Below are 17,367 nucleotides of genomic sequence, written 5' to 3' on the forward strand. Positions count from 1 at the left end.
CATCCCTTAGTTATGCTGCTATAGGCCTAGACTGCCGGGGGATTTCCCATGATGCACTGAGCTCCTCTCTCCTCTACTTTCTCTCCCTCTGTATGCAACCTCATCCCATTATTGCATGTTACTAACACAACTTCTCCCCTTTCTGGTAGTCTTGTGCTTTCTCGTTCCTCTCCTCTCTCCTCCCATCACTTCCTGCAGGTTTTCTGGCTCTGGAGCTGTGGAGTCTGGATCTGTGGTTGCGGGTCACCTGCTGCCCCCGTGTTCCTGCTCGACACCCTCTGCTGCAACGACTATTGTTACTAGTCCTATTGTTATTATTGTTATTATAATCATTAACATTACGATTGTTACCATTAACACTACTATAAATATCTGTACCATTTTTCATTTAGTCTATAGCAACATCACCTTTACTGTCTGTACCTCTGTGTGTATATTGTGTAGGCTGTCTCTCTCTCTCTCTCCTTCTTTCTCTCTGTTCCTCTCTTGCCCTCTCTCTCTCTCCCCTTCACCCCCAACTGGTTTTTCCTTGCCTCTGTCGCCTAGTGCTGCTCTTGGTGGGAATTGTTGGGCTTCTGTAAATATCATCATAGAGTACGGTCTAGACCTGCTCTTTTATGAAAAGCGCAGTGAGATAACTGTTGTTGTGATGTGGCGCTATATAAATAAAATTGAATTGAAACAAGGAATGTTGTCAGATGAGTCATCTTCTACAAACTCAAGTTTAGCGTTAGGGTTAGCCAGTCAAAGGAGGCGGTTTTTGTATGCAACCTGTGATGTCACCTGTTTGATGTGGATAATTAATAAATACTGGATGTCCAATGAGCGCGATGCTGCTGTTTTTAGTCTGATGTAATATTTTGTACGACAGTGTGATGATGATGGCACAATCCCAGAGTGACACTGAAACAGGAATTAATTCCTGAACTCATCAGTCACATGAAAAGTGTGTACGTTTGCAACAAACTCTTCAATCAAGCCCATGATATTAATAATGATAATTATAGTAAGAAACATCACCATCATGAAAATACAGTACAGTATGTGTGCAATGTCTGATCAAATTGTGTTGAATGAATCTGTTCAGTTCAAATAGAATAAAACGTCAAGTCCAGCATAAATCAGGTGAATAATATTTTCAAATGTCTGAAAAGAGCCAATATGTTTATTCATGTATAATAAATATATCAGCAGAATCAGTATAGGTTACTGCTCATCCATCCTTGCAGATGGATGAAAGCCATCATCATACTGGACCAGAAGCATCATGAGAGAAAACAGCTACTGTCAATGCTGCATCTCAGCAAATACCTCGGGGGTTTCCCCACAGGGATGACTTCCTCTGTGCCGTCACTCCTGAGCTTATAGATGTTGTAGGTAAGAGTCTGGTCACTGATCCTGGAGGTCAGATCCCACAGGCGAAGGTACTTCTCTCCGCTGCAGATCCCCAGGCAGTAGCGCAGGTCAAAACACACGCCTGAAGGGAAAGGAAAATGTCATAGCTTTTGGGTGTAGCGTGGTACAACAGCAGCTACATTGTACCCACACTCTACAGTGCAGAAAATTAGGGTATAGGTTCTACCAGTTCTGTGAGCTTGAACCGCACATACACAGTTTACAGTGATAACGGTGGCAGATTTACAGCTCGACATCCATTGGTATTTTGGAAACAATGAGTCTTTCATTTCAGACAGACAGACAAAAGCAGCTTCTCATTTTTAGTCATACATCAATTTTGTTGGCTGAAATGTCGCTGACAGATTCTATCAGCCGGAGCTAGCCAGGTAATAAACATAAACCTTGTCTCTGGCTGACTTTTTTATGTTTCTGACTCGTATTAATGAGAAACCTGCAAAATGGTCTTAAATAGTTGACGAGAGGACATTACCCACCCCGGCCACAGCCTGTTCACCCTGCTGCTGTCTGCCAACAGATACAGAAGTATCTGCTGTCGTATCGAGACCTTAATTCATCCTCAGCGCTCCACCATGTAAAATTATTTTATTTCTTCTTATTATTTATCTACTTATCTGCTGTGTATCATATTATTACACGTTTGTGTTCGCGCACGGCATAACAGGAGCTACAACTTCATCTCATTATTCAACCCAGTGTAAATAAATCTACCTTGTGCCTTGTATCATGGAGATGAATGGAATTGAAGTAGCAACACTGTTCCAGTACAGCTAGTTTACACTAGTGTTTATTCAGTAGTGTAAGAAAATATCCAACTCCATTCATATGTTTGTAGAAATGCATAAATTACTTAGACAACCAACGCAAAGTGCTAGGGCCACCATGAGTTCCATTTTGTCATGTTAAGAAATCCAAACCTTGACAGACTTGCTTTGCCATCTCTGTTGCTACAATTGCTGTTTGGGGCATGGAAATGGTTACATAATCATTCTACTAAGTATCCCTGGAAAACCCTAAAACCCCTCAGTTGATACACATGCCATGCTTAAGCACCCCTTTAAAGACAAACCTTTGGTCAGCAATGCAGGGAAGCGCGTGATGTGTTTGTGGTCCTCTGTCTCCAGGTTCCACGTGACCAGCTCAGTGATGCCGGTACGAGGGGAGGGGCAAAAAGCCACGACGTGAGTCCCTGCCCGGTTGACAGTGACCTGGGAAATGCAGTCTTGGCTGCAGCCCAGTATCGACCGCAGGTAGAGGAAGGAGACAGAGCTGAAGAGTTCGATGTGGATGATTTCACAGCCACTCCTGTAAGGGTATCTGACACAGACAAAGTACAAAGAGGGTGGAAAAGGAGAAAGTTTCACCACAGTGAGGTGTCAGTGATTATCAAAATAAACTACATCACCACAACTTAAGGGAGGCACCACGGGTCACTTTTGACTTAAAAGCCTTTACTACTCTTGTCCTTACTTTATATATGGGAACAAATATTGATAAGTACATCCTCCTCATTCCTTCCCAGCATTTTACTCCAACAGTATTGCATTAGAATTGCAAGCGATTTAGATCCTTGCATCCACTCCTTTATTTCAGAAAAATCTATTTATTTAATGATTTTTTAAAACAAATATGCTGGATGTTATTGCAATTACGGGAACTGTATTGGCATTTACCCTGCAGTACAGTGTTAGGGTACCTGCAGAAGAGCAGCAGGTAGTCTTCAGTCATCTCCACGGCTTGTATAGAGGCAGCACCATTTTGAGCTGATAGGACAGACAGCACAGCGCCCCCTCTCGCACTGAATACAGCTGCCTCACCAGCAGACCTCAAACACAGACAGGAACAACTATCAAATAACTGAAAAATGTATAAACAAACCAATGGCCAAAATCAGACTCGTAGTGTCAAAGGTGTCGCATCTGATTTTAAAATGTTGACATACACCCCCAATTCAAACAGATTATAGTGCTCACCCAAGTGCGCAAGACGCGCTGTTTTAGAGAAGGTTGCTGTGTCCTTTCTTTAATTATTTAATTTTAACTTCAATATATATGGATTCATGTCAAAAGTTTTGTCCTTATTCTATATTATATACTCAACTAGCACATGACAGTGCACTATTCTGGCAGGTAGAACAATTTATTACAGTTACTGGAGCTGTTGTAGCACCATATACATTGTTTTTATCAGCTGTTAGCAGCTCCCCATTTATTTTTATATTTTATGTTGTAACATGGGACTACAATGTACATCCAATCTCAAAAATCAGCTATTTTAATCTGCATGTTGTCTGAAGTACATATTTATTCCCATCTTACTGTTGTTTTTATAAACTTCGCTCATGTAAACAAATCTTTAACAGAAAACATCTAGCCACTGAAGCAATTACAGGTTAGTGGTAAATGCTATAATGTAGCATAACAGTAGCATGAATAGAGACCTATTGCCCATAAATTCAGCTTCTCATTTCTTCTTTCAAAAGTTACACAGTCTCCAGAACTATCACCCAGTTCCTGACTGATAACAGGCTCCAACCCTGTGATTCTGAAGTCTGGTAGTTGGGTGACCCAGTGGATCACAAACGCTGTCAGGCATAACTTATTTTGTTATTTTTATAGTGTAACTGCAGAACAAAATATGGCTAGAATTATTATACTGTATGCAACAAGGCAAGCAGATGCAGTTAGCTACAATAGCTACTGTAGGGGGCTACTCAGAGACAAGCGTTTAAAACTATTTATGTAAAGTGTACGTTTCATTGGAAACCTTTAAGATGTTTGCGTTGCTTGTCCTGATATACAGTGTTTAACCAGAACCTGAATCTCAATATAGTAGCGAGCACAAAGTTAGCAAGATCTTGATTGAAAAATATTTCCTGTAAATTACCTCAAGAGATTTCTGTAAAAAAATTTAATTGGATCATTTGCTACAAAGCACTTACTCTGCCTGTACTTTTGAAGATTAAGGCTTTATCACTATTATGAGAGCGTTCCTTTAACACTGACACACTTAAGGGAGGGAAGTGTAAATGAGCTGATGCTCTAAGGCTTTCCATATTATTACCATCCATGTCGCCTTGTATTATCAGCAACCACCAGTGACCTAGTTTGATGTTTATCCGATACCTCCTCCTGTCAGGTGTGAAAGTACGGCTCCTGTGTTAATTACTCTGAAAGCACACACGCCTCTGCATTCTATTCAGTTTTAATTAAATGATAACAGAACGAAGAAAAACTCTCTGGAAATGTTTTATTATCCCTTGTGTGTATCCCTAATGGGCATCAGCTTATGTGACAGGAGCTAAGGCATGAAGGCATCACCTCCGTGCTACACTACACAGGTGAGACACTTGAGTAGCGGCCCGTCTTAATAATTCACAACTGTTTTCAAACCCGGTGGTGAAATTTGTCTGGATACTATGGAGGCCTGTGTTCACAGCTTGTTAACAGAGGGATATGTGATATTATTTAAGAACAAGGTCACCCATAGTGACACTCATTGTGAATGTGATGCTGCTGAGATCACCTACTGGGATCTAGCCTGCTGTGTGAATAGGCTTAATAAACAAGGTAGTCAGTTCCACTAAGGACTTTTACAACTTCACAGTTACAGTTTGAATGACTCACTAAAATTTCAATGAAACAGTCTCCTCCTACTGTCTCCACAATACAGTTGAGAGAATTTCTGGCTTGATAAAAATGCTGACAGATGCAGATGGTTGCCTGCAGTTGTAATTGTGCCCTTGAAGTGACAAGCTAAAAACTAATGCAGCAACAGGACAATGCTCAATAAAAACTGAGCTGAGTTTGGGTGACGTAAACTATATTTCAGTCATGAGGTGCTTTCTGGCAAACATTTCCTACCACCACCTCCAATACAGACAAAAAGGCAGGAAGAAAAGGGAAGACTTTCATTTTAATTTGCTATTTGCTAGGTTATAAGTCATAAGAGTAAAATTTCTAAGTGCTGAATATCATTACAAAGCATCGTCAATATATTCAACATATCCCACATGACATGGCCATAGCCTGGTCCTGACCTGAGTCTAAACTGACGCTGTCTGACCTGTAGGCAAAGAGGACGTAGTCCTTGATGGAGTTGTTGGACAGCAGAATGGAGCGGTCTTTGTGGATTGCCTCACGCTCCATGGAAATGTTAACACAGTGCAGCAGAGAGCAGGAGGCGGCCAGGTCAAACACCTAACAAGCACACGAGGAACACACATTACCCCAGACCTGACCTGTATAAGCCCTTTAAAAACTTAAATAAACATACAAGGCTCTCTTTCCAAAGTTTCTAGCAAACATTCTGGACACTCATTCTTTTGAAAAAGTATTCAGGCTTCAGTAAATGATTTTTCCCCCACATGGCCAGCAGAACAAGATTAAAATACAACATTGACATATACAGTAAGTATATACTGTATATCTATAGTTATTATAGCTAAGGGTTAAGCAAATATCTTCCTATATACACATCCAGCAGACACATTAGCATTCAAAAGTCCCACAGTCACTCTCCTTAAATCTGTCTCTTAATGCTAAATGCTCTATTACGTTCACCTGCTAGTTTCTAAAGTTTTCTGTCTGCTGCTCGTTGCTGAGCAGGTTTTGTACAGCGCTAGCAGTCAGTACCTTGACTAGATGACTTCCATCATAGAAGATCACCAGCAGCTGTCCGTCACAAGTCGTTGTTACTATGGGAAGGTCCACCGAGTCACTCTCTGAATACACAACTCGTCCGAATTGAACCTCTCTCACCTGAAACACAGCCACAAGTTATATATCAAATTAACACTCTTTCCACTCTTTCTCTGAGTGCAGCATATCCTGATTATGTTTGTATCCTACAAGCTAGCAAACTGTTTTTACAATGCCATCCTTTGTAATAACCTTGTAGTTACAAGATTATTGCTGATAAGGCTGAAAATATAGTTCCACTTCATTTAAACCAAGCAGCCCAAGTCCAACCTGCAGACTTTGTCCCATGCAGACTATGAGCATCCTATCATCCAGACCCAGAGTGATTGAATCTCCCACAACTCCACCCACTGCGTCCAGGCTCCTGATGATCCGCCTCTGCTCCAGATCCCAAAACCTCAGGCTTCCATCAGATTCACTGGTCACACCCAAGGGTCCTTTCTGCCCCCCTCCCAGGGCAGTCACATTGGTCAAGTGACCTGGTTAGTAGAAACACCATCAATTAGATTATTACATTATGCAGCATTTACAATATTTACACTTACATGCACATTATAAAAGTATCAACATATGCAGTATGTACACCTTAAGTTTTACACCCAGTATTACTAAGTACTGGGTGTATTCATTAAGTCAAGTCAATTTTATTTATATATTACGTACATGAAGTCAAACATTTTATCTCAAGGGATGATGGACAGACAGAAAGGCATTAGATATTGTGTATACAGACTAGTGCAACATAGCAAAATTACAGTATGGACAATCAGAACGACAACTCATCGACGACTACCTGCCAGCAGGGTGTGGTGGAGGCCTTCGGGGGTCAGCAAGCAGGTGGAGCTGGGAAGCAACACAGGCAGGGAGGACTGGGCACACTGAGCCAGTAGAGAATGGAGGTAGCTGAACTTCAGCGGGTCACCTGGGTCAGACACAGGGCTTATGCCGGTTTCACACACAACGTGAGGCAAGCGGGTACAGTGTGATTACATGCAAAGTCAATACAAAGATGCGGAGGGAGGTGATTTCCTGCCGGGCGGCGAGCTGGATTGAGTTTAATTTTTTTTTACTCGAGTGTGCTGCCACTGCCTATCAGCGGTCAGACTGTCTGGATGTCATCAACAGCTTTTTAGAGTCTGGTGTGTAGAGGACAGGGACGTCAGGCAGAGCGGAGGGACAGAGTCTCTGCTCGCTGACAAACAGCTGCTGAGCTACGGGGAGCTCTGGAGGAGAGAGTCAGGTAGCACCGGAGCTTTTAGACAAGTAAACGCCAGCAGTCAGACTGGATTCTGCTCTGACAACTGAGCCGTTTAACGGCGGGAGGAGCTCAGAGTTCATTGCTTTTAAAAAATGTACTTTTTACTTGTAATTTTGGGGATTAAAATGTTGATTTATCTTCACTTGCGGTTCTCAGCAGCGAGCTACTGTGTTTTCCGGTGTTCTGACGATATATGCTGCCTTGTCGAAAAATGCAACCGTAGCACAAATCCATTGCATAATCTATCGAGTCGCTCTGCCCTGTCGAAAAATACTACTTTATGTGTTCCCTTTTCCAATCCCATATAGTTATAACTCTCACAGTATTATGACATCTTCTGTTTTTTGATTATATTATAACATCATTTAAGGGGTAGCGTATTCTGACTAATATCCCTTACCAAATAATGCTCCCATTACAGAATCATTTTATATTGCACCACTACTCACTCCATGTGTACTGTACAGAGATGGGAGCATGTTGAAATACTATATTATACCATCTTTATTTAAGATATCAGGGGTAGCGTATTCTGATAGACTAATAATGATTTATTTTTTTAATATTGCTGACGATCAACCACTGTGGCTACGGCATGCCCAACAGCAAGGTTGCACAGATTTATGGGCGTGGAAACAGACCATGATTGTGGGTCATACGCAAGCGCAGAACCGCCAAGTAGCACATCTCGATAGGTAGCATAAATCGACAGAACACCGGCCCCACTGTTGTTAGATTGGCTGTTGTTATTGTAGGTGCCAGAGCTCTGTGGGACTGCTTAATATTTAAAAATACTGGACAAAACTGGAGATTGCTTTGAAAAATGTAAGTTGAACTACCTGGTAAGGTCAGAAAGTCTGTTAGTTGATTCCAGCTACTGTTGTACTATGAAAAAAGTTAGCAACCCTAACCCTAGCCAGACCTTCCAGAACCAGGATGACCTGGTTGCTCCAAACTCCATTTGGAAAACAAGTATTTTAGAAATTGTTTGATTGTCATCTTGCTGACAGACCTGACGTAGCATGACTCTCATTTACATTTATTCATTTAGCTGACACTTTTATCCAAAGCGACTTACAATTGTAATAAATGTCAGCGAAACTAGGGGTAAAGTGTCTTGCTCAGGGACACATTGGCGGATTGGATGTCGCAGTGGGAATTGAACCCAGGTCTCTCACACCAAAGGCATGTGTCTTATCCACTGTTCCTTTGCCACCCCTTAATATTTTTAACAAATCGTCTTGACACTGCTGTCCAATGAGGGAATAGAGAGCCCATGAGAAGAGTCTAAAACAGCAGAAGCTTTACAGTCTGAAATGATTACCAAAGCTGTAACTGGCATAAATTATTTGCTTTACTTTGCTTTATCAGCAGACCCTCATGGATCAGTCTTCAGATTTGCTGTTTTAGTCTGGACGGGAGGTGCAAATGTAGCAAAAGGTCTGCGTTTCAAAAAAACAAAAACATAGTAGTATGGATGTCTGGTGTCACTTCGTCTTTGTTCTTTGTCAAGCGTCCCGGCATGTCTCCTGTGCCTGGTTTGGATTTATTTTGGATTTTGATCCTTTGGATATGCTTGCCTCCCTTCCTGGGTTATAGATGTATTTTGCCTTTTTGACCGTCTTCCTCACCATTTCTAAGTTATTCACTGATTGCAAATAAACACCATAAACTGTACCCGCTCCTGAGTGCCCTAAGTATCTATGCTTGGCTAAAATGACAAACATCGTATTTCACTCTGATCTATGCATTTTCTTATTTCTTTGTGTATTGCACTTGATAAGATAATGATGATAATTATTTAATTAATACAAAATCAAAAAGTATACTGGTGTCAGGGTGGGTGCTGAGGCAGAAAACAGGTTTGTGGACCCATTCGCAGAAACACTTGCACAAGCAGGCTACCTGAACATACTGTACATGTGAAACACATTAGGGTAATCAGGACTGACAGGAAACAAAGCAAAACCAGACACAGATGATTACCAAAATAAAACAGGAAGTAGACAAAACTCAAACCGAACCCTGACATCTGGTCTAGAATCCTCTTTAAGATTTATACAACTCCACAGATTTCATCTCAGACACAGGTATAGATCATATACAGCATATGATGTATCGTATACGACGTATACTGTGAATAAATACTGACAGACACAATTTAAAAGCAGATTGTGTCACAGCATACCTTTAGCAACAGGACGGTCCTCAATAACCATTTGTCCCAGTCGACCCATAAGCTGGGAGGCCAGCTGACAGGGGTCCTGCAGCAGCACCGCTCTGGACATTTCCAGAGCACCCGCAAGCACTTCCACATCCACCAACAACCTTGAGACAGAAGAAGGCGGTGGGGATACATACTGTATTTACAGAGATAAAGATAAAAGAGTGATGACAGCATGTAATGGAGGCAAGATTTTAACTTCTTTCCCAAGCTTTTTTTTTTTCATTCTTCACACCACATAAATGCCTTTGCGGCACGACTGTCAGAAAATTCACACCCTTCTCCCCATGATTCAATGCATCGAGACCAAAAAGAAACAAAGCTTGAGGAGGAAGTGGGATGCAGCCAAAAGGAGGCTATGAAGGCAGGTCTCTTGCCTCACCCTTGAGTGTGGCCATTCAGAACAAGTAAATTCATTTAGCCTTTTCTGGTCCGACAACAAAAAATATCTTTATGCTTACAGACAATTTGAACAAAGGAATATTGTGTTTTCTCTGCACAGAATTCTCCAAACACGTTTTCTGCACTAAGGTTTCATACATAGTTTGCCAAAACTAGAAGAAGAATGGGCAACATTATTTTTCAATAATAATGTTTTTAAAGTTAGTCAAGTTAGTCAGCATGGTAGGGTAGGGATGGCAATGCCCTGTGTCCACCAATTTCGTCCAGACTGAAGTATCTCAACAACTACAGGACGGATTGTCTCAATTTGCTACAAACATTCATGGTGCCTACAGGATGAATCCTAATGATGTGGTTGATAAATGACTTTTTCACTGTGTCACATTCTGCCTGTTGGCCATGTTTATGTTTAGCCCTCTGTGAGTTTTCGTTATATTTGATCAGTTCAGTATCTGTTATTTAGTCTGTTGTGCTTTGGGGTTCAGTCCTGTCTGCTGTCCTGTGTCCAGTAACCTAGTTTATATCTGTGTTTTGTGTTGTCCTGTTTCCCAGTTGGTTCAGTCTCTGTTCCCTACTTCATTCTGTTAGTCAGTATATAATATAGAACAGACATGGTCACCAGAGGATAAATTCTATTGACCAAGGATGATTTTCAGACCATTCCTCTACCGCTAACAGCAGGTTGAAATGTTTCAACTATTGGATGAATTATCATGAAATTTGCCCCACATTTGTTACCACCAACAACTGTCAATCCATGGAATAGTGCACAGTCCACAGGAATGTATATTAAGTTGCCCATGTACCACTAGTGGTCATAAAGTCCACACGGTACCTTAAGTGCAAAGTATTTGAGTGTAATTCTCTTAATACCTTGTCAATTCTTTAAAAATGGACATTTTCCATCAAGTTGAAAGAAAAGTGGTTAGGCAAAGACTGTAATTTTTGACCATTCTGATGCACCCTATGACGCACTGGATCTGCATGCATTTGGACAGTTGAAATTGGAAGGTAAAGTGCTGTAATCAGGGACATGAAACAGAACCAAAGACAAGATTCAAAGTGAGGACCTTCTTGCTTTGGACAACTGTGTTAATTAAAAGTATCCAGTTGCCCTATATCATCAATCTTGTGCGCAGTTTCCGACCACAGGATATCTTTCTGTCTGTCCTCTGATTGGACCTACTTGTCTGGCAGCACAACCTTCTTCAGGTCCTCCTCGATGTCAAGGACAGACAGACCCCAGGCCTTATGTAGCAGGAACTCGTAGTTGAAAATACATTCAGACAGGAAGGGCAGGATTTGGCCTGAGTGAACCAGGTGGTAGGGCAACCCGTGAAGCTTCCTCAGATTAAATCTGTAACTTTTAGTCACACCTCCACCATCCTGCACCTCATCCAGAGTCCATGCCAGTGGCTGAAATATGTCTGTGTGTTGCGACTTGTCTCTGTAGTAGTGAGCATAGTCTGCGTGCAGAGCCATACGAGAATCATCTGTTAAGTAGTGCTTTATGCACACACGGCTCAGCTCGGAATGCGTCCAGCGGTACACCCACGTTGCGTCTGTCCTGACCTCAGTTAGGTGACGGCCGAGGGCACGTTTCAGTCGAGCCCACAAGACATAAGGCACCCTGGGGTGACTGGAAAAGGAGTGATATGAGGTCACTTCCTGGAGCACTCCCACATCTTGGGCCAGTAGGTCCAGTAACTCCTGATGATGGACATAAACATGAATTGGATCCGAAATGCAAATTTTCATTGTCCACTGAAGGGATGCTGAACCAGTGGCTACTGGTAGAAAATCAGTCTAGAAATGTGTGGCACGCTGTGAAAAGTGATTATGTGTATGTGCAGTTTGTAGTTAAATGTATCTTTCCCCACCTCTTCAGTGACTCCCCAACGTGAGATGGATATCAGACATGCAGTCCGTCTCACCAGTTGCCTCCCCAGCTCTCTCTCCAGGCGAGCCAGCACAGTGAGGTAGAGGCCCTGTGGGCTGGCTGGAAGGCTGAGGCTAGCCTGGTGGGAGTAGGAGGTCCAGAGCGTGCTCTCAGAGTAAGCTGCTTCCAGGTACAGAGGGCATGGACAAGACAGACAGGCCTGGACCAGCAGCTGCCACTGGTGCTCCTGCAGACACCTTTGGTCAGTCCGCAGCTTGGTCTCTAATGCTGCTTTGATGTCATCTGGACTAATTGGAGGGAGAGACAGGACCATGGGATGGGCTGACTGTTGGGGGAAGGCGAGAGAGAGAAAAATCTGTGTCAACTATAAATCACATACTTGACTAATTGGTGGGTTCAGATGCCTCAGCCACTACGGCTACCAGGTAAATGGAATCAAGAATACAGCTGCGCAGTCTCCACAAAAAACAGACAAAAAAATTAAACCAGTCAGCTCCACTTTCTTCCTGTTTACATCTAGCTGTAGTACGGTAGCCTTGTAGGACATCGATTACTATGATATAAGCCATTGCCAGCTCCAGAGATCTTGTGCAGCAGATGGTGACAATGCAACAAAAAAGGTGCCAAGCAAGCTCACATGGTAGGCTGATGTCACTTTTTATATGCCCTATTGCATATTTATATTGCTGTAACAACAAACAGAAGGCCTTTAGGCATTAATTGGTGCAATATAAATAACTGATAGTGGCCTCGGCAAGAGTGGAGTGCTAATCATGCTGCTCCATTCTGTACTGACTGAAGCTTTAGCAGATTACTGAGCAGAAATCAAGACGAGACAATAATATGGCTTGTATTACCTGCAAGGTGCAACTTGGACTAAGACAACGGGAGCACCTTTTTATTACAGATGCCCCTTTCCCCATTTTTGGTTATCGAGTATTTTCCCAGGATGGTTGTTCATCAAATGTGACCCTGTAGAATTTAGCGTCACTGACTTGCTTTTTAGTGGCGCACTTGATTGAGAAAATATAATACATAAAACATAATTGATTCTTTCTCCTTAGTTCGTAGTAGCTTCAGCCAAAAACCATGCCATTAGTTTTTGGGCACAATTATAATTAAATTGTTTTTGGCAACCAGAGCAGTCAGGTATCTTCCCATCCACTCAAGGGCAGAAATATTTAAACCATAAGCGTCAAGTTTCATTAAGAGTATTCAATCAAATGAATCCCTTCTTTAAACTTAGATTAAAATATGACAAATGGGTAATGAAATACATCCAGATGCTAGGTTGTATCGTGTCTTTTCTGATCCAGCTGTTGAGTAAATATTACTTCTCCTCTCTTGCTGGAGTCAAAGCTTAGTGCCAGCTAGACATCAACATTGCTAGTGTATAATAATCACCAGCAGCCACTGTTGTTAGGGTGACAATGTGGTTGCTAAAAATGTTGGCATTAAAACTAAAATTGGGCATAAAAACAAAGAATGAAGAAAAAAATATATAAATGAAAACCACAGCAGGATGTAAGTCACAATAAATTGAAATAATTTTTGATGCCTGTTTTAATTTTCAGTGAAACCTAAAAGTGCAAACAATACTTGTTTGAGTGACAATACAACTTTTTCAATGCCAGTGTTTCCTTTTTCAGTTTGGGTTTTATTTTCAATGGCAAAACTTAATGTCACTGTTCTAGCCCCACAGGAATTATGCTTCTTTATAAAACTCTCTGCAAACATACGTAAAGGGGGGTTCTCAACTACGTGTTGTGTGAACTGCACGTCAAGACGGTTGATTGGTAGATTCAATTCCTGTCAGCAGACGGGACAGAACCAGTATAAAAGAAGTAACAGAGTGTCCCCCCATGCATGTTCGCCTACATGCAGCCCACAGAAGCATAATTCCAGTTTAAGACCGTACCACATTGCTGTGATGTTATGGGTGAGTGATAAGGTGTTACCAGGTGGTTGCTAGGCAGTTGCTATAGTGTCCTCCATCCATGGTTGCTATTGAGTTTGAAGGTGGTGCACTAGCTGCAAAGGTACAACTCTTTATGATAGTAGAAGCAGTCTGGTTGTGCTACATTTATTGCAATTCCAGAAGGCTCCCTGCCTGAATGCATAAAGGTGGGTGTAAAGCTTAGTAAATGAGGAATTATTTCACCTGTACTTGTGTACAGATTTAACAAAGGAGATAGAACGATTTAACTAATGAGCTTTATTTTTTGAGGTATTGGTTGGAGTATTTTTGGACTAGAGACAGAGCCAGGTTTCCCCAGTCTTAGTGCCAAGCTGCCATTATATTATTATAAACTGTATATTATTAATCTTTTGCACTGCCTTCGAGTGTGGCTGTAGACCTTTGACATTCTATTACTTCCCTCTGTTCTACTGCCATCACTGATTCTCACTTTACGACAGGCCTGCAAAAACTCACGGAGCATGAACGATAAAAGGTTGAGGCCTGATCCTGACAACCTCAACTTGCTTTCTCTGACACCACCCGACACCACCCTCTTAAAGGGAAATCTCTGGAACTGGATATAGACTGGAACAGAATACTAAAAGTAATTAAGCGTTAGGTCAGAAGTAGGATCTCCCTTCAATATAATCATGATATGTCATAAAGGGTTTTACTCTGCTGAGCGAAGCCTTGAGGGGCATTGCAAGGTGATATCACACGTCAACGTTAAAGTTTATCCACTGTTTCCTGTCTTCCACAAATGAATATATCTTGCCATCATACACTGATTTGTCACAAACTGTCAGCCTATAAACAGTTTCATTCATGCATTTATTAATTGTTCATCGCTGTATTCATAACATTTATTCATGGTTGCTTTTATTCGTTCGTTTGTAACGCCCAACCATCCCTGAACTCCTTCATCACTTCCTTCGCTCTCATGCACACTCACAAGCACATGCACACTCGTTTGGTGATTCATAAATTCTTAAATTACTATGTTTGATAATGTATTTTATTTCATTTCAGTAATGCTGCTTTGGACTATGGTGACAACGTTGATATATGTTTGTCTATTTATCTATTTATTAATATATTAGGCTATGTTTATTATGAAAAAGTATTTTACTTAACTTGTACTAATCTACGGGTCTCACAATCGCCCCATGGGGATAAATAAAGTGTTTTGAAATTGAAATTGTAGGTGTGTAGTTGGTAGTTTGTTGTGTCCAGTTAGTAGTTTGATAAAGAACTTGATTATGTGGTTTGTGTGTATGAAAATAAGGACACTGTACACAAGTCAAGGACTCTGTAGCAACTCTCAGGTCGAGACTCAGTTAATTAATTGGCCACTATCTAATGCTAATTTTGTCTTTTTGAGAGGTGGTGCTCCAAGGTGAATTTAATGTGAGATTAAATTCTGTAATTTAATGTGAACATTGATTTCCTGAAAAGTCCTATATGTTACATAACTTCGAGTCTTTGCTGTACCCCCCTTTCTGCTGCCACAGTGACATTTTATCTTTACTGACCTGCAGAGTGTGAGTGCAGGGCGAGTCAGTGGTTGCAGATACAATGAGGTGGACGTTTAGGGGTAGAGGGGTTAATATCCAGGAGAGGTCTGCACAGTGTTCCTCAGATAGCTCATCTAACCCATCCAGCAGGACCACCAGGTGCCTCTCTGTTCCCACAAAGCCCAAAAGAGAGTGGAACTCATTGATAAGCTGAGGGAGACCCTGCAGGAGACAAATAGCCCTTTAGACCTAGAACCACCATGTATACTGGACAGTCTGATCCCTCAGATCAGTCGGAGCAAAAACATTGTTAATTTTAGGAACACATGCACACAGGTCACAGTAAAAAGTTTCTGGTTGAGGTTGGCATAAATTTAATCAAAGTGCAAGTACAACCTGTCAAAATCCTTGTCAGTCAGGGGAGATGAAGCAGTGTTTACTAGAGATAGTGCAGTACCTCTGACAGCTGTGTGTGGGGACGGTAGATTTCAGCCAGCTGGACACAAAGTCTCTGCAGGACCAGACGAACATTCCTGCTCTCCCCAGTAAAGCCAATAAAGTGCACCAATATCTTCACAGCTCTGAACCAACAGGACATAAAACGTAGAATGGTTCTATCAATGACACTCTAATGGACAATTTATTTTATTTTCTTTGCACTTGAATGTAAGTTATCTATAACTATAAATTGGATTTCTATCAATCCATGTCTGCAAATCTGTATGCTGAACACCACAAACCAAAATACTCCATAGCTAACATGTACAGTGAGGAAAATAAGTATTTGAACAATTGTTCTAAAATCATACATTGTGGTTTCTGGATTTATTTTTTTAGATTATGTCTCTCACAGTGGACATGCACCTACGATGACAATTTCAGACCCCTCCATGATTTCTAAGTGGGAGAACTTGCAAAATAGCAGGGTGTTCAAATACTTATTTTCCTCACTGTAGTTCTCTCCTCTACCAGCATCTCACCCAGATAGCCAAGAGGGTGCTAGCTGTGCTACTGCAGCCATGGAGGTGCTCTTTCCCCAGCCTGGTGGACCCAGCAGGAGGATGAGTCTGGTTCTTGACTGCTCCACTGCCTTCTTCACATCAGCTAGGAAAGCCTGCCTCAAAGTACAACCCTTTGCACTGAGGGATGGAGGGAAGCATGTGTGGAAATACACGAATTAGAACTACATTTACTCTGTTAAATAGTCTGAGTAGCCCAGTTAGATAGTTGTAGATTACTCTGTGGTTGCTCTGTACCTTCACTCTTAATTAAAGAGTCTATTCTTTCTTTGAATCACCATGGATAGTAAAATCCCTGTCACACCAGCTTTTAAACGGAAATTTCAGAGGGAAATCAAGTCATTTCAACTGACAGTTTAAATTCACACTATTGACCACTGTTTTGACAGTGCTAACTGATTTATCCCAATGCCCAAAAAGCATTTTCCCCATAGACCATTATGAAAGGGACGTCTGTTGACAGTACAAAGTCAATTTGTGAAATTTGAATCCATGAAGGTTTTAGATTTGTAAATCTTCTCTAGAGACCAGAAAAGTGATAATGGACTCAGTAGCTTCACAGAGTTTTACCTTTCAAACCATTTGAAATGTCCACCTACATAAGTACTTATAGGCTTTTGGCATAGGACCCTGGGAACAAAGGGATGAGCCCCTAACATGTTAGTCAGCCAGGAAACAGTCACAGTCACTAGATCAGCAGTTAACAATGCGTTTACCAAAATACTTTGAAGTTGAATTCCAATTGTCCGTGCCAGTACTTTTCTTACCTAGTTAGCTGTCAGTTAGTAAGCTAGGTAACTTAATCACTAACTGGACAATAAAGTTTATTTAAGTAAGTATTTGTACCTTTGACTTCCTCAAGTCTCAGAACGGTCTGCATGTCTCCATGACAGGAAGGTTATATAAAAGTGGATCGTAGGTGCAGCCCACACACACAATAGTGCTTCTCCAGCCGGTCCCGCCTGTACATTGGT

The 17,367-nt window shown here is 41.5% G+C and overlaps 1 protein-coding gene across 1 annotated transcript in view; it reads right to left on the minus strand.

Annotated features, from left to right (window-relative positions):
• LOC123980760 overlaps window positions 1–17,367 on the minus strand; it is a 42,368-nt gene that overhangs the window by 16,082 nt on the left and 8,919 nt on the right. The window contains exons 12-24 of the mRNA XM_046065302.1: window positions 16,355–16,513; window positions 15,832–15,955; window positions 15,393–15,596; window positions 11,881–12,225; window positions 11,187–11,710; window positions 9,563–9,702; window positions 6,910–7,038; window positions 6,387–6,595; window positions 6,051–6,176; window positions 5,482–5,615; window positions 3,113–3,241; window positions 2,486–2,733; window positions 1,312–1,477 (exon numbers count right to left, since the gene is read on the minus strand). Coding sequence (XP_045921258.1) covers window positions 1,312–1,477; window positions 2,486–2,733; window positions 3,113–3,241; window positions 5,482–5,615; window positions 6,051–6,176; window positions 6,387–6,595; window positions 6,910–7,038; window positions 9,563–9,702; window positions 11,187–11,710; window positions 11,881–12,225; window positions 15,393–15,596; window positions 15,832–15,955; window positions 16,355–16,513 — 2,637 coding nt within the window. The remainder of the gene's footprint in view (window positions 1–1,311; window positions 1,478–2,485; window positions 2,734–3,112; window positions 3,242–5,481; window positions 5,616–6,050; window positions 6,177–6,386; window positions 6,596–6,909; window positions 7,039–9,562; window positions 9,703–11,186; window positions 11,711–11,880; window positions 12,226–15,392; window positions 15,597–15,831; window positions 15,956–16,354; window positions 16,514–17,367) is intronic.

The sequence above is a fragment of the Micropterus dolomieu genome, linkage group LG12 (genome assembly GCF_021292245.1).
Source record: "Micropterus dolomieu isolate WLL.071019.BEF.003 ecotype Adirondacks linkage group LG12, ASM2129224v1, whole genome shotgun sequence".
Taxonomy (NCBI): Eukaryota; Metazoa; Chordata; class Actinopteri; order Centrarchiformes; family Centrarchidae; genus Micropterus; species Micropterus dolomieu.